This window comes from Sinocyclocheilus rhinocerous, unplaced genomic scaffold, assembly GCF_001515625.1.
Source record: "Sinocyclocheilus rhinocerous isolate Xijiao unplaced genomic scaffold, SAMN03320098_v1.1 scaffold584, whole genome shotgun sequence".
NCBI classification, from domain to species: Eukaryota; Metazoa; Chordata; class Actinopteri; order Cypriniformes; family Cyprinidae; genus Sinocyclocheilus; species Sinocyclocheilus rhinocerous.
In genome coordinates, this window is record NW_015630348.1 from 2356375 (window position 1) to 2380058 (window position 23684).

At 36.9% G+C, this 23684-nt stretch overlaps 3 protein-coding genes and 1 pseudogene across 10 annotated transcripts in view; 1 reads left to right on the plus strand and 3 right to left on the minus strand.

The window, feature by feature from the left end:
- The window catches only part of LOC107740133 (casein kinase I), a 24553-nt gene extending 11795 nt beyond the window's left edge, over positions 1-12758 (minus strand). For 5 of the 7 annotated variants that reach the window (XM_016552461.1, XM_016552458.1, XM_016552460.1 and 2 more), the window contains exons 1-5: positions 12110-12758; positions 11645-11751; positions 5773-5899; positions 5588-5686; positions 3217-3300 (exon numbers count right to left, since the gene is read on the minus strand). In XM_016552461.1, the coding sequence (XP_016407947.1) occupies positions 3217-3300; positions 5588-5686; positions 5773-5899; positions 11645-11751; positions 12110-12232 (540 nt within the window). In that variant the 5' untranslated portion in view covers positions 12233-12758. Of the gene's footprint in view, positions 1-3216; positions 3301-5587; positions 5687-5772; positions 5900-11100; positions 11163-11644; positions 11752-12109 lie in introns of those variants that run through there. The other 2 variants (XM_016552463.1, XM_016552462.1) reach the window with 2 other exon arrangements.
- Positions 12759-14577: 1819 nt separating this feature from the next.
- On the plus strand, positions 14578-16831 carry LOC107740183 (protease inhibitor 2). The gene is made up of 4 exons (XM_016552526.1): positions 14578-14775; positions 15640-15662; positions 16201-16304; positions 16572-16831. Exons 1-4 carry the CDS (start codon positions 14727-14729, stop codon positions 16624-16626), a joined length of 231 nt encoding a protein of 76 aa, XP_016408012.1. The 5' UTR covers positions 14578-14726; the 3' UTR covers positions 16627-16831.
- A 621-nt stretch (positions 16832-17452) lies between these two features.
- sil1 (SIL1 nucleotide exchange factor) lies at positions 17453-20825 on the minus strand. 2 transcript variants are annotated; one of them, XM_016552464.1, is made up of 10 exons: positions 20419-20825; positions 20257-20341; positions 19874-19921; positions 19677-19785; positions 19493-19598; positions 19228-19416; positions 19022-19143; positions 18682-18778; positions 18405-18569; positions 17453-18001 (listed from the first exon to the last, which is right to left on the minus strand). In XM_016552464.1, the coding sequence occupies exons 1-10, from the start codon at positions 20560-20562 to the stop codon at positions 17633-17635; spliced, it is 1434 nt and encodes a 477-aa protein (XP_016407950.1). In that variant the 5' UTR covers positions 20563-20825; the 3' UTR covers positions 17453-17632. The 2 variants fall into 2 exon arrangements, with proteins under 2 accessions (XP_016407950.1, XP_016407951.1); XM_016552465.1 differs by lacking the exon at positions 19874-19921 and having other exon boundaries at positions 20209-20341.
- Positions 20826-22325: 1500 nt separating this feature from the next.
- The window catches only part of LOC107740184 (protein Spindly-like), an 8676-nt pseudogene continuing 7317 nt past the window's right edge, over positions 22326-23684 (minus strand).

Here is a 23684-nt window from a genome sequence, read left to right on the forward strand (position 1 = left end):
AAAAAAAAAAAAAAAAAAAAACTTTTTGTTCACAAATTCATTTTTCATTTTCTTCCAACTTTCTCCTGTGAGCTATCTGACCTATTACCTGGACCTCAGAACAAAAACAATACATCAAGCAGCTGTAATCAATGAAGCGATGGGGTCAGAGTCTACAACGCAAATGAAGCTTACTGGGAAAGGAATCACACCCTTTATCCAAGCAGAGATGTAAGAGTCAGCTCTAAGAGCCTGTCATTGACTGAAATATTCTCATTAATGGAAAGCCACTCAGATCCTGTCCCACACACACATACACCTACAGGCCGCAGCCCAGCGAGAGTGCCTCAACCAACTGGTTTTTCACTGAGGCAGCAGCCATATTGTAATGTATCCACTCAGCCGTGCCACTGTTTGCTTGGCTCAACCAGGGATTTAAAACGTATTTCCTCTTGTCAAGACAATTAGTTACACCAACCATGCAATTCCACTTAGACCCTTCTATTAGAGGTCAAGTCAGGAGAAAAGAGCTACAACCAAAGCTTACTAGAAATTCATTTAAATAATTATGATTTAACAACTTGTTAAATTGTGTAAAAAAAAAAAAAACCTGGAAAACAACACTGCAGCGAAGATGCCTCAAAGAGCACCTCCCAGCAACGGAAAACAGTTTAGACTTAAAAGTATCAAGAACCCACAATCTTTAATGATAAAGAGGAAGCATTAAATAAGAAGTGGTTTTCTGGCCAAACTGATTTAAACTTTTTCAAATTATGTAAGAGCCATTCTCCTCTGAAATAGCCGGAGGTGCAAGTACTTGGCCATCACTGTAAAAACCCACGCAAACATTTATTATTTTGCCATTTTAACTTCCTGACAGTGCTCTGAAGATGACTACAAATAGCTGTGATGCCAACAATCTTTGACTCCAGGAGCTGAGTACCAAATGTTATATCTAATTTTATTTAGCTAAACTAGGGCTGGACAATAATTCAATATCAATATGTATCACAATATAATTTTATATTTAAATTATAGAAATTTTATTTAGCGCTGCAATTTTATTTTATTTATAATGCTTTTATTTAGCAAGGATGCTTTAAATTGATTTAAAAAATTATAATGTTACAAAAGATTTCTATTTCAGATAAATGCTGTTCTTCTGAACTTTCTATTCATCAAAGAAACCTGAAAAATTTTGTACTAATTTGTTTTCAACATAATAAATGTTTTTGAGCAACAAATCAACATATTAGAATGCTTTTTTTAAGGATCATGTGACTGGAGTAATGATGCTAAAAATTCAGCTTGGAAATCACAGGAGTAAATCACATTTTAAAACATTTTCAAACAGAAAACAATGTTATAAAATAAAAATGTTACTCTTTTTGCTGTATTTTGGATCAAATAAATGCAGGCTTGGTGAGCAGAAGAGACTTTTTTTTTAAAAAACTTTAAAAATCTTACTGTTCAAAAACTTTTGACTGGTAGTGTATGTCAGCCTATAGTTTGATATAAGGTAAACATTAATTTAGTTGTGCTGTTTTTTTCTTAATTATATCGTTTTATAGGAGGAGGTTTCATAATTCATTTTTCAGAAGTTTTTAGGTATAGACATTTGTTGTGGGTGTTCTTGGAAGTTTTTATGAGGCTTTTTTTTTTTATAGTGTTCATATCGATATCGGAATTATATCGTATCGACTAGGGCTGTGCGATATAGACAAAAAACGATCGCGATTTCTTTGATCAATATTGTGCTTTCGATTTTAATCACGATTTTCACACACAGACATGCTTTACAGTCATTAATGCATTCAGTGTGAATTTGAAACATTTCCAGAAGAAAACCAATTAGAGCTTTATCAAAAAGCTGTAACATGTCTCTAGAACAGACATAAGGCAAAATAATCACTAAGTAAAGGTGTAACAAAATGTCTCTAGAATAAACATATGGCAGAAAAAAAAATCTTGTGTCTAGGGATTTTTTTTGCCATGCATTGGTCATAGAGCTCTTTGTGGCGTTGCCTCAGATGTTGAACTAGATTTGTTGCGCCAAGTTCACATGTACTCCGTCTGCAGTGCGTATACAGTATGTGTATGCGGTGCAGAAGCAGCACGGACTCATTTTGCTTTCGCACAGGACGCGTTTGCAGTCCGCTCCTGATCCGCGGCTGTTTACCACAAACACAACATTTATCCATTATTTTGATTTCAAATCCAAACGTTGTTTCTGAAAATGCTTTTTCAGCATTGTGATTCTCTTTTATCACAGTACAGTAATACAATCTTTCATAGACATACACGTTTAAACTCAATAAATATAACTTTGTTTAACTACCACCACGAGTGCCATCTATTATTGCCTTGTTTATCTAAAAGTGCACTTTTCCTTGTTTTAAATCTAGCCAAAAAGCCATGTGTTGACTGCTGACTGTGAAACAGTAGACTTTAATTATATGCATTTATGGTGTAATTACTTAATTTCCGTGTCAAGCCATGTTAATTTTTACCGCGAATAATGCGCTGTCACTTTAATTCAGTGCGTGCAGCACAGCAGAAATAGACTTGCGCCTGTGTCGAGCTCGTCCGTCCGCACTCATTGGCGGTTGAGTATACTTTGAAAGCTGTGCGGACACGGCTGTGCGCGAGACGGAACGGAACGCGTAGAGTGAAGTATACCCAGGCCTATAAAAGTGCTGCTGATAAACTGAAAGATGCATTCTGTAACAAGAACAAGCACCCAATGCAGTGAAACTTGGCCAATCAAATTATTCCGTCACAAAGTCCTTGATTACAAATAGCACTGGGCTTTGTCTATCTGCAACAACTCTTTAAATAGAAAAGTTAATTCCCTTACACCAAATATGCCAATTCTAGCTTTGAAAATCAAGTAAAAAAAAAAAAAAAAAAAAAAAAAAAAAAGATAAGTGAAAATCATGTGATGAAAGAATAATTTTAGAACTGACTAGGACTGAGAACAATCAGCTACTTCTTCCCGAAGTGACAAGTCCTTCACCCGCCTGTACAGAGATCCCTTCAATCTGGATTAGGAGTTAAATCTCTAGTTCTGTTTAGCATGTGTGTCTGGTTTAATGCCAACAAACGTTAATGGTTATTGTTGAAAATCAAAATTAAATAGGAAGAAGAATTTCAAAAGGCAAAAAACCCCCAAAAAACAAACAAAATCAAATTAAAAGAATTTTGGGCGATTATTAGGAGGTGGTTGTGGTTTCAGACCTGGTTTAATCCTGAGAAAGATGGGTCTTGAGAAGAACTAACAGCCAAGCTTCTTTTCCTCTTCCCCACTGGAGATTCTAAACACTGAACAGACAATAGAGGGTGCAGTGCATCAAAAGTATTGCTGACAACCGCACACAGCCAGCGCAGACAGGCAACACCAAGGCTCAGAAAAAGAACGCGAGGAGGAGCAGAGGGAGGGGAAGAGAAAGCCTAAGGCAATCCTTTATCCACCAGCAAGCGTCCTAGCTTAAACTCAGAGGAGGCTCTGCTAATGGCAGACGGCTTCCCATAAGCCCAGGCTCAGATACTAGCCGATAGTTGTTTCAGACTATATAATGCAGGGCCCGTTTGCCTCATCGGTTTTCGAGCCATAGAGGCAAACTGTACATGGCACCTCTGGCCGCCCAACCCAGTGATCTTCATCTCATCTATACCAATTGTTCCCAAGCCTGATTCTCTTTTTTGACTTTGCCAAGGCTTTATCCATAAACATTCGTATAACACTATTTAACAGCATTTAACACTAGCTGTGCCATATGGCATTTAACAGCTAAGCCCACCTCAGCATGAAGCGAATGAGACAAATGGCACAACTAGGGTTAAGAAGGGCAAACTTTAATGGCCATTCACTACAATGGGCACTTGTTTTAAAATTAGGCATGAGAAGCTTTGAGAAATGCAACAAACCAAAACTCAGCCCCACCCCTTTAAAAGTCCTGTGATTGATAAATATTGCATTTCATGTTTGACAGATCATTGGACCACCTACAGTAAGGAAGAGGCTAGAATACTTTGGCGTGTGGAGAGGCCAAATCAGGTAGGGATGAAGCTCTGAAGAACAAAACATCAAAAAAGCGTGCCGTTTAAGAGGTGCATGACTTAACCTGCATGTAATTGCAAAAACAGTTTAGTTACAAAAGACAAGATGGGACAGCTTCGGTGGAAGTGACATTGGAGATTTCAATACAGCAGCCCAGGGTAAAGCAACAAAACAAGCCATTAGTTAATGGTGCGGAGCTGAGTACGGTTATCCGCAATGTGACACGAGAGTGGGGGACTGTGTGAGGCGAATATGTCAGACTTGAAGTACGCTGCAAAACGTAGTTCTTTTAAATGAAGGAATGTTTGGACCTCATCTTTCTAAGTAACTCTAGGAAAATATCACTGCATGAAGCATTAGCAATTGCCTCTCAAACAATTCCATTTTAAGACTGACTCTCGTGTGGAACTGATGTCACCTGTTGGCCTGCACCATTCTTGGTCAAGATGTCCACATGCTTTACTCTTTCGCCAAGTTAAGATTGTTAATCTTGAAAAAAAGTTTTACTGGGGGCTGGATCAAGAGTGTTAATGATCGTATGAGAGACGTAAGCAGAGAGCAGTGAAATGCAAAAGAACAGGCATTTTGATTCCTCACCAAAAGAGAGTGCGTTTGCGAAGCAATAGCCAAATCAGATCTTCCCGTCGGCTGAGTTCACTGCATTCTTAACTACAATTTTTTTTCCAGGGTGGATGTCGACAGCTACACATCCAAAGCAGAGCGTGTGCATCCAGAGTTTTAGTGAAAAAAAGTGACAATTTCATGTGTATGTATCAAAATAAAAGCTTGAGGCTGGCATTCACACAGACACACAATGGTAAACATTTATTCCAGACAGCACTGCCAAAAATGGTAATACAGGCTTCACTGAAGTACTAAAAAGTACCAGAATTTGTAGTGGAAACTGATCTGAACTGTTAGACGACCATCAGAGCTTGTACTTGTAAGTCATTGTATTATTTTGCACATGATGCTTTAACTTTGCCAAATGTTGCCTGTCTGCAAGGGCTCAAAATTACGAGTTATCCAAAACAAAATACAAATCAGGCAACTTCTGTACATTTGAATAGAGAAATAAAACGGTGCAAAGCACTTCAAAGGCTCTTTGTCGAAGGGAGAAATAAAAAAAATAAAAAATAAAAACAACCACAAGTCACATATCATGCACAAGTTCCATTTGAGGAGTGAAAGACATACAATCCATGTCCACAGATGTCCACAGCCCAACCGTGAGGTGATTCTCAAACCATTGACAAGTTAAGCTGTAAACATTGTGTCTAAGGACTCAATGCGGTTTTAATTATCTGCTCCTATGATTTCCCACCAAATAATCTTTGTCGAACCCAGCCATCCCAAATCAGCAGAGCGACATCAAACGTAACTATCACAGGCTCTCAAGCCAGTGTTCTTCCATGTGAATCTCAATGTAACAGGAAACCTTAGTGATCTGCAGTTTTATTCAGTCAATCCTCCATGTCACTTTTAAATCTGTCAAATCTTTAAATCTTGACTGTCTCTCACGTAAATAAAGAAATAGTGAGAGTTTACCTTATTACAGTGACGGCCAATACCCATTAAAAAGTTGTCTGGCTTGATATCTCTGTGGATGAAATTTTTTGTGTGCACATACTCGATTCTGCTGATCATCTGTGGAAGCAAAACAACCAGGTTAAGATAGTGCCACAGGACCATCCAATGTTTGCTATTACAAGCCTGAATTAACCATTCATTACCTGATCTGCAAGCATTAGGACAGTTTTCATTGTGAATCTGCGGGAACAGAAGTTAAAGAGATCCTCCAGACTTGGCCCCAGCAGGTCCATCACTAGAACATTATAGTCCTTTTCTTGGCCATACCACCTGAAAAACAGCATCACATGATTGATGAACACCAACAGTTGACAACTCAAGACTGCCTGACAATTATTAGAAAAGCATGAAAACGATGAAAACTGTGCTTCCCTCAAAAAGAGCAGATCCTTTAAATCAATTCAGTGATGCATGACACTTTGCTCAAGTTTACAAACTGAGATTTTAGCACAAGCAAATTACAATTAAAACACTATTAAAATTGGGCATAGCTGACCAAGTTATATTGAGCCATTAAAAAGCATGAATCTTATCAGTTAAGGAAGTGTCGGAGTTACAAGGCACACCCTGCCGGCAATGGCATCCAATATATCCAGCTTGGTGACATGGCTGCGTTTATAGTCAGCAGTAACAACTATATAACCTGTGTTAGACTAGTCTTTAACCAACCACTTTAGACACACTCTTCCAGAGTGGTTGACCCCCTTCAGGACAAAAAAAAAAGTAGAGTATGGGGACAATGCTAAATTGTTTATGGTATGTACAAAATCAACTAAGTGGCTCTTACAAATATTGCAACTTTGACAACCAGGACTCAGATACACAACTTAGCAGGTGGAGGTTCAAAAGAGTTGCACATTTAATGAACACATTGCTACAGCACTCACCAAGCAACCATCATGCTAGAGAGTCTCCTAAACAAAGAGGCATTGCGGAGACACAAGGTGCAGCAGCAGACGAGTGTTCGTTCAGTCATGTGTGCCAGCAAACCAACATCTACCATTTCACAACGACAAAAGAAAATGTACTTTGAACCACAAACCAAGGCTCCTAATCCTTGTGATGGTTATATTGCAGAAGCAATCACATCCATTCCAAAAGCTGATATAAAAAGTGAAAACTATTTTGTGGATATTCCCTTTTAGGCCTTTTCATGTAAATTCACAATTGTGTAAGTCTTAGCGACTAGGGGCGTGCGGAAAATATATAATCTGCGATAATATCGTAATTGTTTTAACGATGTGCCATTTTACATTATCGAGTATTTAGCAAAAACCTTTCAAAACACCCCTACAGAGTGCACGCATACATTACGTGAAGTCTGCGAGTGCGCATTTAGAGAGCGTTCTTTCACTGCATGATTCAGTCTAATAAAATGCATTTAGAGCTGGGCAGTATGACCAAAAATTTATATCACGGTATTTTTCAAAATTATACCGGTTTCACAGTACATGACGGTATTTTTTTTTCATGCATGACCGGGTGTTAACCATATTTTCTACTGATTGAGAGAGGAAATACTGCAGTATATTGACTTAGAATGCCCTATTTTACTGTCATGAGTGAATAGTCAAAAAATACCACACTAAAACACGACCCATTTTAATACATGTTAACCAGGAGTCACTCTCATTTATAATCGCGGCATCGTCTGATAAAATCAACATGCATCTACACTAAAGAGCGACTATGCGGTTGTTTTGGCTATATTACTTTTTTGCCTCATGCAGCGCACTGCCTGCGAGTAACAAACTAAAAAAAAACAACAAACAAAAAAGTGCTTGTGATATTAACAGACGAACTACGCTCATATTTATAATTCCAAACAATCAGTAAGCGACAGGTGCTAGGAAACGCTGTTTTGTACTCATTTATTGACAAGTCGCTGCGGTGCGGCCAACTGAATGCGCTGCTTCTCTGCCGCTCACTGCACAGAACAGACGCCGAGAGAGGTGACACTTCTCCGGGAAAGTCAGACCTCGCGTTCGCGGGAAATCTTCCAACTGAACCATAGCTAAGGTTTATACAAAAAAAGTCGCTAGGTTTGTCAGTATGAATATTCTATGGAAAAAAGCCGCTAAAAGGGTCTGAAAGTTGCTAAATCTAGTGCTAAAGTCACGCTCATGTGTGTGTGAGACGCGGGAGCTGATGGCAGGGGGCGGTGGATATTTGTGGCGGTCAATGTGGATATTGTGGATGAGTTCTTCTGTGTCATCACGTTCTATTAGTTCTACAGCTTCAGTTTCGGAACTTTCACGCTTAGTAACACATACAGCTGTTCCCTCACCACAGTGCAACAGTGAAAAGGGACCCCTTTCAAACAGTGTCGCGTTCCGAACGTTGTTTAAGCGACATACACCGGTATTGCGGTATTTAAAAAATTCATATCATAAAAATAAACACCGGTATTCGGTATGAACCGGTATACCGCCCAGCACTAATTTAGAATGATCACAAAATTCAAGATACTGGACAGAAAATGTATATATTTATATAATTTCATATAGTTAGTAGACTTGTGCCGGTATTCGGTAATGCGATATATCACGGTAATGAATATCCACGATATTGTTATCGTGGGCAGCAATTAATCGTAACATGAAAATTTGATACCGGCATATCCCTAATAGTTAGTCAATATCACACAGAGAGTGCCGGTTTTTTCCTCCAAAAATTACCATGATTACAAATGTAATACTGATTTTTTTTACAACAGTTCAAAAAACAAGTAGTTAATTAAGAGACTTCCGTTTTAGACACCATATTTCCTGATTTTGCTCTATTTTGACAACAAAAATAATTCCAAACACTGCCTCAACGCTGTTTTGCCGCTTCGAGCAATAAGAAACGAATGTTTAAAAAAACTTCCAAAATCACCTTAGATAAACGGCAAAAGTCAACAGGCTGTGTTATGCGGCTTAACACCGGTATCACCGTCAGCACCGTCTATCGCGGCAAGCCTAATTAGCGACATCCTAGAATAAAAAAAAACCACCAGCAGAAATAATGAAGAGTCAAAGTTCTTAACATTTCCCCTTAAGTTTAAACCAAAACTAATGTAAATGTATAGGCCTACTATGAATTTAACCCAAAAAATTTTTTTTTTAAAAATCACGTTTTACAAGCATACTCACATACACAATGCTTACATTAGTTCGTATCAACAGCAATCTCTTGCTTACGGAAACTACAGGCCTCTCTGTGGGACACTCATTTCCTCTTTTCAAAGCAAAACTAAGGGGAACGCTGAACAAAACAGTGTAGTTTGCCTGAACATGTTAACTTTAATAAACTGCCTTGTATTTAGTCACAGAGGTGTTGGAGTAAAAGTATACACATTTTTAAATAATGCGAGTAGACAATTTCCTGTGATTGAGCTTACATAAAAGACTTTGAAGAGCACACAAAGCTCTTTTCTTTCATTAGCAAAGACAGTGAGTGGTTTTAGGGAATGTGGGGGAGGGAGATCTTGTATGGCAGGTTTTCCCAGCTCTAGTAACCAGCAACTGAAACCAGTACTTTTACGCATCCTTTCTACTGGAAACTTCAATTCATTCACTAAAAACAAGTTCAACCCAAAGTGGCGCACAATTATGAGGAATTCACAACCAGTTTTTTCACAAAAAAATTGTTGTTAAGTAGGTAGTCAATAACATGTTTTTTCTGCATTCAATCCAGTCATTGTGTAGAACCTAAATTACACATAGCTTAAAAGCAGTAGAGTTAAACTAGAAAGGAGTTTAATATGATATACTTTTAGTTATAACTAAAGGCTGCATCTGGTCTTGTCCTTAAAGTGTTTGGTAAATCCATCCATCCATGACAGGAGTTACCCAACTCTTAACTGCACAGGGTTAAATAACTAGCTAAGGTCTAAGAGTTCAGATTTCTAATCAGCCAAGCTGCCGTCAGCATGAGATGCCATAGAAGTGGACACCCTAATGCTATCTGCAATGGCAGTTCATTGATGGCAAAGGCAGGGCCTTTGTATTTATACTAATATTACCTAGGAAAACCTTCTAATGGCTGGATTAGTTTACTAAATTATATATTACGGCCTACAATGAAATTTGCAAATAATGAGCAATAAAAATCATGGCTAAAAAAGCATTTATGGCTACTTTAGGAAAAGAAACAGTTTAGAGCAAGCAATATGGTTTGAAATGTTGGATGAAATTAGGTGCGGTCACATTTACCGCTGTCTGGTGAAATTTCGCAGGCAAATTCCAGTCATTTCAACTGAAATACAAGCAATCTGGAATCTCACGCAAGGACATAACATTTCCCTATGCAGGTTAGGCACCAGTTGGTCATGCGACTCATTATTGCAAAATAAATTAAATGTTAATGTAAACATATATTAATAGAAACAACTTTCAATAATTTTCACTAAATCAAAATAGTGTTAAAGATCACTTTATTTGTTGTCTGCCACATGTAGTGCCAGCCTTTTCCACGGTCCACCACAAGCATAATTTGGACTAGGGCTGCATGATAAATCGCATATATGAACATGGTTTAGCGCAGCTTGTCAGTGAACAACGGCTCTGTGTAGTAAATGCTGCTCCATGTGAAAGCATGCACGTGATGGAGATTTACCGCTGATTACAAAACAGGATTTACTAACAAGATGCGCATTAAATATCGCATGCGATTTATCGTGCAGCCCTATTTTGGACCTGTGGGAAACTGAATTATACGTCAATTTATTTAATTTTTTTGAATAAACCAAGCTGCTATCTCTTATCGATTTGACATCTGCAGTAAAGTACATTTTTAATATACAGTTACCACAGTATTTCAGGTAGAAACAGCCAAGAGTGGAGGTTCATAAATAAAAAAAATTAAACTCTGAAGGCAGATAAAGGCTTATCTATCACATCGTCAGGTTAATTCAACTTGAAAATATTTGAAGTATTGCTTTTATTTTTAATTTCACAATTTCTGCTATGAATATAGCATGTAACCGTTTGGGGTTGCAACCTTCTAACATCAAACTACAATGTAACTTTCAGATAAAAATGGTTTAGGTTTTCACACAAAGTCATATACCAGCCCAGGCAAATCAATATCCCAGGATAAGGGTTAAAACTGGTACATACTCCACATCATTAATAACTATTTTTTTAAGAAACTACAAACATAACAGCATGAGGAAATAGCAAATACAAATCTTTACACTAATTTAACCACCAATACTTTAACCAGTAGACCACTTCTGCAATCAGAATGTAAAACGTATGACGTTATTTACATTCAATGATAACATGCTAATCAAAAAACATACGTGACAACCTCTACTTTTTCCTTGCGAAACCAAAACAGGGACTGCGTTTTATTTAAATGTGCATACAGAATCAGTTATTGAAAGCTTCCTTGTCAATGGTTAGCTCTTGTATACAATTACAGATTATATTATAAATCAAACTACTATTTTGACACGAATAGCAGCGCTCGTATGGCTCAGTCACCTTGAGAAGAGAGCAGCAGTCTCACCAGGCCCTGAAACTTGTTTTCCCTCATCCGCCATTTTCTGATCGAGAGGGAGGACATGTTGAACAAACACAACAAAAGAGCAGCGGCCATTTCCCACTCGCTCCTTACTCATTACTCAGCAACGCACAAACACACACTTCGTGATCAAAACTAATTCATTAAAGTACCTTATACAATATCATAGAGAACACGTAACGTGTTTAAAGACATTTAAAAACGCTGCTCATTCGCGCGGCTCATAGAAACGCTAACGAACGGGCTAGTTAGCCTGTCGACACTATCATAATAAGTGTAAAATCATATATATATTAGACCATCCCATTCTCATACATGTATATAATAAATAGATGATCTTTTAAGAGAAATATTATGCGTAGTTGACGTGTACTTTGTACTCGACCCGTTGCTTTCGATCTCACGCTAGTCTATAATCCAGATCAAACGAGTCTAGCTAACGTTACCCCATCTAATCAAAATCCATTATAATTTCCCGTATAATAATCAGACATCTGTACTCACCTGATGTGTGGGATTCCGACTCCTCCCTGGAGAATTTTGTACAACTTGCTTTCATACAGAAGTTGAGGGTGTCTGGCTTTCTGTGATTCCAATTTCACAGCTACCTCCTGAAAATATTCAAAATTAAGACCATCATTTATCTGCTACATATAGATCGTTTACAAGACACTGAATATTGGTTTAATATTTGAGAGTACAAGATCCTTTACTCTTTGGGGAAAACATCTATATCTGTTCAAATTTGCATTAACATCGTTGCTTTATCTCCCCCAAATAGTAACACATTTAAGTCATCCAAATATTACAATATGGTAAACTTTCAAGGCTGCGTGAACTATATTTTTCGATGACCATATGAATTGTGTCCTGGTAATCAGATGTGGTGAGCTGGACCCATGTATAAACTCCTCAGTCTTCTTAGCCCAGTCATTCACCACATTAATTAAACATCCATTTCATCTTTACCTCTCCATTTGTGATGTTGATTGCCAAATAAATGTCACCAAAGGATCCAGATCCGATTTTACGAACGAGCTTGTATTTCCCACCGACTATGAACTCGGCTTTAGAGCCACTGCTGCTGGCCATGTCCTAAAATCCGAGAAGTACTCTGAAACTGTGTGAACGGGTGAGGTTTTCAGGCTGCTATCTCTCTTCTTCAGTCCAGTAGAAACAATGCTAGCTAGCCTAAAAGCGAGTCTTCCTCACTAGCCGTGTCCTTAACAACTCACAACGACGAAATTGAGGTGATAACGGACATTGGTTTTCAAGAGGTGATTAATTGTCTCGACAGTTAAGTAAAACACTATTTCCCCTGAGCTTGAGGCTGTTTTTTTCTCTTGAGCAATTCCCCGAATAGCTGACTAGCAGCTTAGCCTGAAAGGACACGGAGGAGTCGGTGTCCTCGACGCTCTCTTCAAATCACCTCGCGTTGAGGGGCGACTTTTCTTCTTAAAGACGCGCTTTCCAGCCTATTCGACCGTACATCAAGGCAACCGACGTTTTAACGTTGAAGGAATTGTGTGAGTCGCTGCTTTCTGTTCAAAGCGCAACCCACTCACTTCGCCATCTTGTCCGTCTCGAGATGAACAGATTCTGCTGATCTGAAGAGAGGAGCGAGACCGCGCTAAAGCGCGCCGCCGCGGGCAGGGGAGGGGTTCGCGCGTGACGTCAGTGGGGCTGCGGGAACGCGCAGGGGAATTTGGGGATGTTTATTGTGAAGTCAGTGCCCTACTTATGTTCTTTTAAATTAAGGTTATATATTTATACTCAAGGACTATGACTCCGAAATTATTAAAAATGTGGTTTGCATACCATAATATTAATACACGACTGAACTGTCACGGTCTTACATTTGTGTAATCTTATTAGAGCAATTTGTGGGATATTTCCTCACAGGATTTCTTTTATATTTGTATATCTGTCACCATATAAATAGTTCGCACAGATTTAATATGTTTAATATTTACACGTCTCGCGATGACTGTGCACGGTCACGCGCGTCGGTGACCTGCACTTCATGGTTCACTGATGCCACCTAGTGAGATCCTGCCAACGATAAGGCATAGCATAGTTCAACAGAAAAGTAAATTTAGTCGTCATGTGCTCACCCTCATGATTTTTCAGCCCTGTATGACTGTCTTTCTTCCAGAACACAAAACGTGATTTAAGACAGAATGACATTCTCGGTCATCATTCGCTTTCTTGTATGGAACAAAAGATTCCATTAAAATAATAATGGTTACTCATAATGGTCTTCAAAGAGAAGGCAGTCATAACGGTTTACGACAACATAAGGGTGAATAGACTAAATTATTTTGAATGAAACATCTCTTTAAAGATTTCTCTCAATCAAGTTATTGCACATGTCCCTCTTAATCATAGTTTTAGTTCTGTTTGACTACTCATCAAACTGATGAATTATTACCTAATCTCTTGATGGAATGTTTCATGACAAGATGGACAACATAAGATTTACTTATCATAACTCACTATAAAAACAACATTCAGAAGACAAAAGCATCCCAAACTGATAGGAGGCCATCAACCAAATAAAGCAATTTAGATATGTGAAGCCAGTAAAAATGTAAAAACATTGCAACAAAGTATTGCAATATATTTATAGATTTTTATTAAAAAAACTTTTCTATTTAAATATATTTTAAAATGTATTCCTGAGATGGCAAAGCTGATTTTTAGCACTTAATTACTGCAGTCTTCAGTGTCAAATTATTCTTCAGAAATCATTCTAAGTTGGCCCTCAAGAAACATTTCTTCTTATTATCAATGTTGAGTTGTGATGCTTAATATTTTTTCTAATATTTTTTTAAGATTATTTGATGAATATAAGTTTGAAAAGAACAGCAATTACTATACATTTATTATAAATGTCTCTACTGTCATGTTTCATCAATTGAATGCATCGTTGCTGAATAAAAGTATTTTTTTTTTACTTACTACAACTCACTACAAAAACCCCATTCAGAAAAACAAAAGCATCCCAAACTGATAGGAGGCCATCCGCAAAAATAAAGCAAATGAGCAATTACTGCATATGTGAAGCCCATGCAGATTTTGAAAACGAGTCATTTACTGACTATGAAAACAATTACAGGTAACGAGCCATCATTTTTTGCAACAAACATTTTGCATTTTAATGAAGTTAGACATAGTGTTTGTAAAAAGAGGTCTTTATTTAGACCTCTGATTATTCAGCTTTGCTCTTCTCATGGACAAAAGGGACTTTATGCTTGTAAGTACGGCTTTCTGTTGCTATTTCTATTTATTAAAAAGTCAGGATAAATAGTAAGGAACAGAAGCAGTTTCTTTAGGATGCACTTTGTTGACGAAGACTTCTCTAATCTAAAAACCACAAACAAATGACCTTAGTCCCAAATGCCCTTAGTCATTGTTTGTGGACCATTGCATGAATGTCACCCGTCAGGTTCTTTCTGGGTAGGCAGAAACAATGAGGGGGAGGGAGGAGTGTTGGTGATTTCAAAAGCTATATAACTACAGAGCCCCGGACACAAAGATACACCTGCCGAATTTCCCACTCTCAACTCACACGACGACAGTGACCATGAAGTTTGCTATCCTGATCTGCGTTTCTGTTCTCTTTTACCTCTCTGGTAAGTATCAAACTTGGCATTTTAAGGTACATAAATACAATCAAGTGTGAATATTGTGTAATAATTATCTTAATTAAAACCAAATCCAGATTTATATTTACCTCAGGCTACTACTTTTGTTTAACATACATCATGTGACACTGATGTGTCATAATAATAAGTGTCATGTTTGAGATACACAATGTTTCTTTAACATATGGATGGTGACTTTTACATCATTGTTTGCTTTCCTGAAAATCCACACATGATAAGGTTACAGCTCACAAGATGAAACTTTTGTTCTTTAGAGCCATTATTCACTGACCCAGACGGACCCATTTTGTGATATTTTGGAATGGGTCCATGTTGTAGAGATCCAGGATAGCTGACATATGACACTGATGAGAACTGGGATACTGCTTAGTGGGCCAGACTTTTTGCCGTTTTCAAAAAAAGAGAAAATATGGACAAAAGCAAGCCAGAATCCAAAAGATGAATTGTTGATATAGGGTTAGTTATCCTTTATCCAGCCTGATTCTCTGACCACAACCTATTTTGAAGTATTGTAGGAAAATAAATCCCTTTAATCTATGCAAATACACTCAAGAACATTAAACTCAAGGAAGTGAATTGTTTGTTTTTTTTAAATGACAAAGATTATAACAAAAGGGAGAGAGAAAAAAGAGAGGGAGCACAAATACGTAAAGTACCTGCTATTCAAAAGAAACATACAATAGGTTGAACAGAAAGTACAAAACTTGCTTAGCCACTTTTTTCTTTTCTTTTTTATCTAAGTCTTGTCTGGAATTTCAACAGGGAAAAAATAGTGCCTTTACTGGTTCCTTTCTCATAATAATATACATTTTTTCAATACTATTTCTACAGTGGCAGAAACACAACAGAGCGAGGTAAGTTAAAGTAAAACCAGTCATTTAAAAGTGACCAGATGTTGCAGTAACTATTTCAGATTTTTAATGTTTTTGAAATGTCTTTTATGCTCACCAAGTTTGCATTTATTTGAACAAAACTACAGTAAAAACAGTAATGTTGCAATACTCCAGTCTTTAGTGTCACATGTTCCTTTAGAAATCATGCTGATTTGGTGCTCAAAAAACATTTATTATTATTTTGTTTAATGTTAAAAACGTTTTTGTGGAAACTGTCACATTGTTTTCAGGATTCTTTGATGATTATATATTTTTTTTAGCATTTATTTTAAAATAGAAATCTTTTGTAACATTATAAATGTTTTTACTGTCACTTTTGATCAGTTTAATGTGGCCTTGTTTAAAATTATTAATGTCTTTAAAAATCAAATTTACTGACCCCAAACTTTTGAACAGTAGCGTATAATCAAGTAAAATGGGATCATGGTAATCATGGTTTTCATGAATCATCAATCAATTTGGCTTTATTTTGGGAATCTTTCTGATATCTTCATAATAGGACAACAATGTTCCTGATTTTGGATGTACTCGTGAGTACAATCCAGTGTGTGGAGATGATGGAGTCACATACTCCAATGAGTGCATGCTACACTGGGAGAGCAAGTATGTGAGCAATGTGTAACACTGAACATTTGTGCAATGTAAATCCAGCATTTTGAGAAAGCTGAGGCAACAGATGTGAGAAATCTCAGGCTAAGCCCAGATGTCAGTTTTGAATCAATTACTTACAAACCTTTCAAGGTTTAGTAAACATGTTTTCATTATGAGAACAAAATATATTTTATAAAAAAAAGCACAAGGCATAGTCAACATTTTTTACAGCAATTCAAACAGTATTTGTCCCTCTTCTAACCGGTCTTCTCTGTTTAGGCATCTTAACAAGAACGTCAGCCTAAAGCACGTAGGAGTGTGTGAGACCTCCTGAACTCACTGCTGTTACATCTATGGCATCCAAAATGGCTTTCCATTTAGATACTACAGCAACTACGAATGATTTTCTGTCATACGTTAATCAGTATCATATAATGACATATGCTATTTGAACTTTTCCAGACATCACTTTGTCAACATGTAATTTCATGCAATAAAACAGTTAAGCAGTTAAGAGCTTTATTTTATTAATAAATTAATAAATAAGAACTGTAATTTCAAATAAACCATATTTATAATCTAAATTTTCTTTCTTTCTGTCCTGAAAAGGACAACAGCAGGATTTTGTAGTACATAAAAGCATTTTTTTCCCTGGACCAGATTTTTAAAAAACGCGACAGAATCTTCAGAAAGCTAAAAATACTTAAAATAACATTTTTAATATATGGGTGAATACATGATTACTTTTTGTTTGCATCATTCAAAAATACATTAAAAATTCAATTTATACATACACTGACTCGAACATATATTTTCTATGATATAAATGTTTTTGCATTCTGAAATGTATTTCATTTAGACATTTTTAGAGGGCCATGAGTAAAAAATATTGGGGGTGATACAACTGTCATCTGATTATAATGTTAAAAAGCTGATTTAAAGTAAATGAAAACCTGATCAATATGTTTTCTGTGAAAAAAATCCCACAGGAGAACACTTCTAAAATGTTTAGTGCAAATATGTTTAGAAGTTGTCCTTTTTTGTGGTGAACATATTTTAAATGATCATTACTTATCATTTGCTCATCTAATTATGTGAAAATGATCAAAAATGCTAGCACTACAGCTGTAAAATTCTGATTTTAAGTTTGATTTATTTGTTTTCTGATTTGTTACTAAAATTATACTTCATCTATAGGGCTTCTTTCAATTGTTAATAGCATGGTGAAGACACTAATTTGCATGCCACATTCTTAATGGAGCAACCAGACAAATCCATCATTTACAACTCAATTATTTTATTAGTTCACTGTGTTCCAAGAAAGCAGCAGCAGTACCAATTTATACCTGTCGCATTTTAACCACCATAGAGTCCACAAGTGCCAGGATCTCCGCAAAATAACCGTCCTGCTCTCCTACATCCTGCTCTGTGAGCACCAGTTCTTGGTACTGTTTTTGCAGTTCACTAAGAGAGGCTGTCAATGCGGGATTCTGTTTATATTGAGTCTGACACTGAGCCATCATGGCAAGCAGAGTGCGCAGAGCCTTCTCTCTGCAGTCATGCTCAGGTGACGCTAAAAGCTCAGGCACAAGGCTACACCACCCCTGCTCCACCAACACGGGCAGGAGGGAGACTTCAGCATACTGTCGCAACCGTTCCTGATGAGATGAATCTGGTATAAGGTCCATTCCCACCTGTGATATCAACTCCTACAACACAAAGTACAAGTGGCTTTTAACAATGAGTAAATTAAATACGGTAGCTATAGATTGTGAAATGAAAAACTGACTTCAAACATTTTTATTTTCTCTTATGCTTACCAATGCTGCATTTATGTGATTAAAAAATAGTTAAATATCATTACATTTTAAAATAACATTTTATACGTTTAAACATTTTAATATAGAATTTATTTCTTGATGGCAAAGCTGAATTTTCAGCAGCCATTACTCCAGTTTTCAGTGTCACATGATCCTTCAGAAATTATTCTAATATGCTGATTTGCTGCTCAAGAATTGTTTATTGTTATTATTATTATTACCAATGTTAAAAACAGTTCTGCTGTTCTGAATGGTAGTGTAGCAAGGTTTAAACTTATAAACAAATATTAACCTTCTCAATGATCATATCATAGAGAACCGTGATGATTCTCACGCGCAGAGGTTCCGTCCCTGGTGTTTGAAACAGTTCGCTAAGCACCTGCACACCACCAAGTTTCAAAAAGTGACTTTGTGCAAATGGGAAGTGACGCAGGAGTGAGGCCACAGCAAATAACACCTGTGTTAAATCAGAATCAACAGTTAATGATGCATTCATCTACATTAATAAATAATAACAATTGACTACCCATATTAACAGCATAATGCCCATGGTTTCTGGTTGGTCATACCTTTTTCTTTACTGTTATTGGTCGCTGAGTGGCAAGCAATGTCAACAGTTTCTGTAACGCACCGCCTTCTATTGCTTCAACTTGCACTGATGGATTACTAGAAAAATGTAGATGACAATGGATTGCGTCAATGTAAATGTGCATTCACGTTTCGCAAAATTTCACAGAATCTGCTTGACCAAATCAGACCTGTTGACAAATTTGCCTGGCGAAATACCTCCTGATTGCATGGATTTCTAATGAAATCACTGGATTTTGCCCACAAAAATGAACTTATCAGTAAATGTGACCACACTTTAAATCATGTGTAAGCAGCAGTTTTGAGGAAAATGCCACTTACCTTGAAACAGCAGATCCAAGCACAAACGCAGCACTCTCTTGGAGACGAATATCTGTACTGTTTAAAACATTTATAACCAGTTGCATTCCTCCCATGGACACCAAATTCTGGGCATTATCTACCTATAAAAGGGTTTCAATGACTTTGAGAAACAGTGAACTGTATTTCAAAGACATTTTGTTTCATAATCATAATTGAGGCTTGACCTGGTGCACAAGGTACTCCAAGTCAAGAAGAGCTGTGATTTTTTCCTCAGTTGTGCTGTTGGTATTATTAAATTGGTTTAAAAGCCTCCTCATAACTTGAACATCTGTTTCCACAAGCATGTCGAGTGCCTCCATGTCTTTTTTCAGCTCTTCGATGGGGCGAAATTGAGCCCTCACTGCATTCTCATCCTATAATCAAACATCTTGATTAAAAAAACTCAAATAACAAAGGAAAGTGGCTAGTGATAAACTGAAATGAACATACCTGTTTTGAGTCCACAGAATCATCCATTCCTTCTTTAAACTTTTTCAAAGACTCTTTCAACTCCTCAGCTGTGAATGACGGACTGTGCATGTTCATCATCCCTAGCCTGCTCCACAGAGGAAAATTATGCATAACAAGCTATGTGATACATATATTTTAGATTACTATTCTTCTATCGCTATACCTATTTCCATCTCTCCCATATTTGAGACCTTCTTCCTCTCCCATCTTGACCTCTCTTTGGCCCGTCTGAAGATTCAATCTGACATGAGAGCCTGCTGGAACTGCTTGACCTAAATTGAATTACAGACAAATAAGGAATTGATCTGTTAATCATCGATTTATTTAAGGACACAACAGTCAGCATGGGAATAAACACACCTGGTTTGAGAGTCTGCCACTTGTCTGTAGGTCTAAATACCTCTAAATCTTCAGAATCCTCATCCTCTAATAGTGTCTATGCATAACAAGCTATGTGATACATATATTTTAGATTACTACATTCTTCTATCGCTATACCCATTTCCATCTCTCCCATATTTGAGACCTTCTTCCTCTCCCATCTTGACCTCTCTTTGGCCCGTCTGAAGATTCAATCTGACATGAGAGCCTGCTGGAACTGCTTGACCTAAATTGAATTACAGACAAATAAGGAATTGATCTGTTAATCATCGATTTATTTAAGGACACAACAGTCAGCATGGGAATAAACACACCTGGTTTGAGAGTCTGCCACTTGTCTGTAGGTCTAAATACCTCTAAATCTTCAGAATCCTCATCCTCTAATAGTGTCTCTTCACCCTTGCTATGATCATCAGAGCCTTCTTTGATAGACAGGGCTGTTGGTGACTGAGTAGCCAAAAATGATACTGTTATTAAAGTGTTACAATAAAATAAATACTATGATGTGCAACAGCAGATCCCACCTTCTCATTGTGGGCACATATGAGATGAACACTGACAAGCCAGAGGGCAATTGACAATCCAAGTCTCCACTTCTTTTGCATTATACGTCTGGTCATCATTATCTTGTACAAAAGAAAATCGCAATATGCGCGCAAATAAATCATGAAAAATAATCTGATAAACAATCACACGTCATCCATGCCCAGGAGACCAGCTGAAAGTAAAATCCATTCTAAAAACGTTGGTGATATAAGGTTACTAAATTAACTAATTCCGGATTTGCCCGTTCTACGGTAAAAATATCAAAATATGTTTTGTTTAAGCTGTTAACATGCCGAGTTTAACGTCAGCACCATCCAGAAAGAAACTAGAGCCCACGTGCATTTCCGCAGTCCATCTGGACGGAATACGTGAACCAATCAGATAACTGCAAGTGTGTATTTTTGGAAAACGTCATTCTTTCTGGTCGCGATGATTGGCTAAAGGAAGATGCACCTTTTCGTGACGCAATCAAAGGCAAGTTGAACCGACCGCTTTTTTATTTTTTATTATTAAACAGAAAATGTAATTTATATATATATATATTTTAAAAATAGGACACGGCTATAAATGTAATGTTAACTTCCTGTTAATTACATATATGTGGATTACACAAGCAACAAAGACCTACAAAAACTTGTTTTCCTTTTCCAAGACTACAAATTAAGAAAAATCAAGAAGGCTATAGTAATAACTAATGGTTATATAAACTAACCATTTGCAGAAATACTGCTGAAGCCGAACTTATTATTATAAAATGGCAATACTGTACTCAATATACAACAGCACAATGGCTTATACACTGTTCAATCAATCATGTATGCAGTGTTAAGGTTACTTTGGAAAAGTAATAGGTTACAGATTACAAGTTACCATATTTAAAATGTAATAGTACTGTAACTATTTTAATTACTTTATTAAAGTAATGTAACTGATTACATATGATTGCATTTCAAAATTTTTAACAAATGTTTTCAAATGTTAATCATTTTCAAACTTAAAGCAGGCAGGGTTAACCTTACAGTAGCACTCAACACTGCTTACTGTCAGACTTTCAGAATCCTTCTTCATTTGAATTAAGATTAAAATAATTTTATTTTAAAGCACAGCCACCACAAAATCAGACTTTAGCAGCTGTTTAATTTGAGATCATTGTTTAATTACAGATTTAAAATCATAAGATATAGTCTGTTTAATAGATATGATACTATTTTTGAAATCAAAATCTTTGCATCGCTGACAGGAAACTGGCATCTAACAATGCTTTGGGAAAAAAAAAACAGTTAATGTTAAAAGAATAAAACATACATAAACCCAAATAAAACAGTTATTGAACAAGCATGGGTCCTAAACTCCTGAAACATTGGTGTCTCTTATTTTAAAGCAGTCAATGCAGTTTGGGAAAGAAATCAATCAAATCTGAATGCGTGAAAATATTCAGATGTAACCCCCTTTGTAATCTTTAACATTTTCATAAGTAACTAATTTAATTACACATTTTTTCCTCAGTAACTGTAACTAATTAGTTACATTTATTTTGTAATTAAATTACGTAATTCCGTTACATGTAACTAGTTACTCCCCAAAACTGCATGTATGTTTGTGAATGGTTATAAAACAGAGAAATAATAGGTACACAAGTTGAAAACAAAAAGTTAATGAATTACTTAGGCTGGATTAGTTCAGTTTTTTTTTTATTTAAACAGGCTCAAATAGTTAACTATATTACAAAGTATTAATACATGTATAAAAGGAAACTGTTCTACAAATCATGTGCATAGACAGGACAAGCCACAAAATAATGATGTAAATTATACACTTGTAAAATACATACACAATATCTTTTTTTTTTTTTACTATAAAAAATAATGATAAAGGATTCACATTTTACATTAGCCAAACTACTGTTGAGCACACTCGTTTGCCATCGTTTTTTCTGAGTTAACATGAGTGGGCTGTTGGTACTTTTTCCTCTTCTTTTCAGTTCTCCAGTTCTTCTCCTCTTCACTGCTTTGATGAATTTGATCCTCATTCTTGCTATTAGAGTCACTTACAGGAGACCTACAGGCAAATCATTCAGTTTGTGGTGGTTCAAAATACAGACCTTAAGTGCTAAAATGTAAATGTCATAAAACAGCATTAAGTTAATTGCAACTATCATTATTGCTACTGCCACAGGAGTGTTTCGTTAAAAGTTACACTTTTAATGTCATTGTCAAAAAGGTCTGACAGTTGAAGTGTAAAAGTTTAACAACTATGTATTTATATTACTCAAATATCAGGCTACATTTCACAATGTTTTAACAGTCCTTTAACAGTTCATCTTCACATAGTGTAGTCATTAAACCAAGATCAAATGAGATTAAATGTCAAAATAAGTTCCCTCGAGCTACAGTGTTCCTGAGAGGCAGCGGCAGAGCGGAAAGTGACGGTCGAGGAGTGAGTGTTCTCATAAAACCCAGGAAGAGGAAGATGACAAAGACTGTAAAGTTGACACAGCGCAGGAGAAAGGAGAAGGGTTGGCATGCAGAGGTTGGCACTGACCTGGGCACATCAGGAATGCAGACTGGGGGATCCTCGCAGATTCGAACAGACTTGCTTTCACGGGGCAGTTCACGGGGGTTGGGTTCTGTGGGTTGTGCAGACTGCAACGGGATCACAACCGGCTTCTCAATGGGATGACTGAGGGTTTCGCCCTCTGTATTTTCACTTGAGCCCTTGCTTGGCTCAGTATCCATGGTTGTAGTTTCCTCTTTGCTAGATGCTGACTTCTACTCTGGAACAGGTACAGGAAACTTCTCCCGCCGGCGTTTCTGTACTTGTGCTTTGTTCACCTCTGAACACATAATGGTACATTTATTACCAGCATATAATTGCAGCACAAAGATGAATTATTACAGCAGTTATTCAATAGAGTGCAAAAGTACCCACCCACTTTTTCAGTGGCCTTTCCTATACATCTTTTTATAGGGAAGTCTTCATTAAAGAGTTCATGAACCAAACCAACCAGCTAACCATACCAGCCTCTTTCGCAGTGCCTCGTGGAAATGGGTGCTAAAAAATTTTTTTTAAAGGGGTCCTATTATGCTCTTTTACAGAGTCTTGATTTTGTTTTGGGGTTGTACTAGAACATGCTCTCATGCTTGGTGGTTCTAAAAACGCATTCTTTTTCACATAATTTACATTATTACAATACCTTTCTCCCCAGCCTGGCACAAACGGCTCGATTAGTTCCGGGTTTGATGAA

Bases quoted from the DNA above. Each gene is read 5' to 3' on its own strand.
- LOC107740183 (XM_016552526.1), top strand. From the start codon at position 14,727: ATGAAGTTTGCTATCCTGATCTGCGTTTCTGTTCTCTTTTACCTCTCT. The intron at 15,663-16,200 runs GTAAGTTAAAGT...TCTTCATAATAG, and splicing joins CAGAAACACAACAGAGCGAG to GACAACAATGTTCCTGATTT. The intron at 16,305-16,571 runs GTATGTGAGCAA...TTCTCTGTTTAG, and splicing joins ATGCTACACTGGGAGAGCAA to GCATCTTAACAAGAACGTCA.
- sil1 (XM_016552464.1), bottom strand. From the start codon at position 20,562: ATGATTTATTTGCGCGCATATTGCGATTTTCTTTTGTACAAGATAATG. The intron at 19,786-19,873 runs GTGTGTTTATTC...AATTCAATTTAG, and splicing joins GTGGCAGACTCTCAAACCAG to GTCAAGCAGTTCCAGCAGGC. The intron at 18,002-18,404 runs GTTAATATTTGT...TTTGTGTTGTAG, and splicing joins ATGATATGATCATTGAGAAG to GAGTTGATATCACAGGTGGG.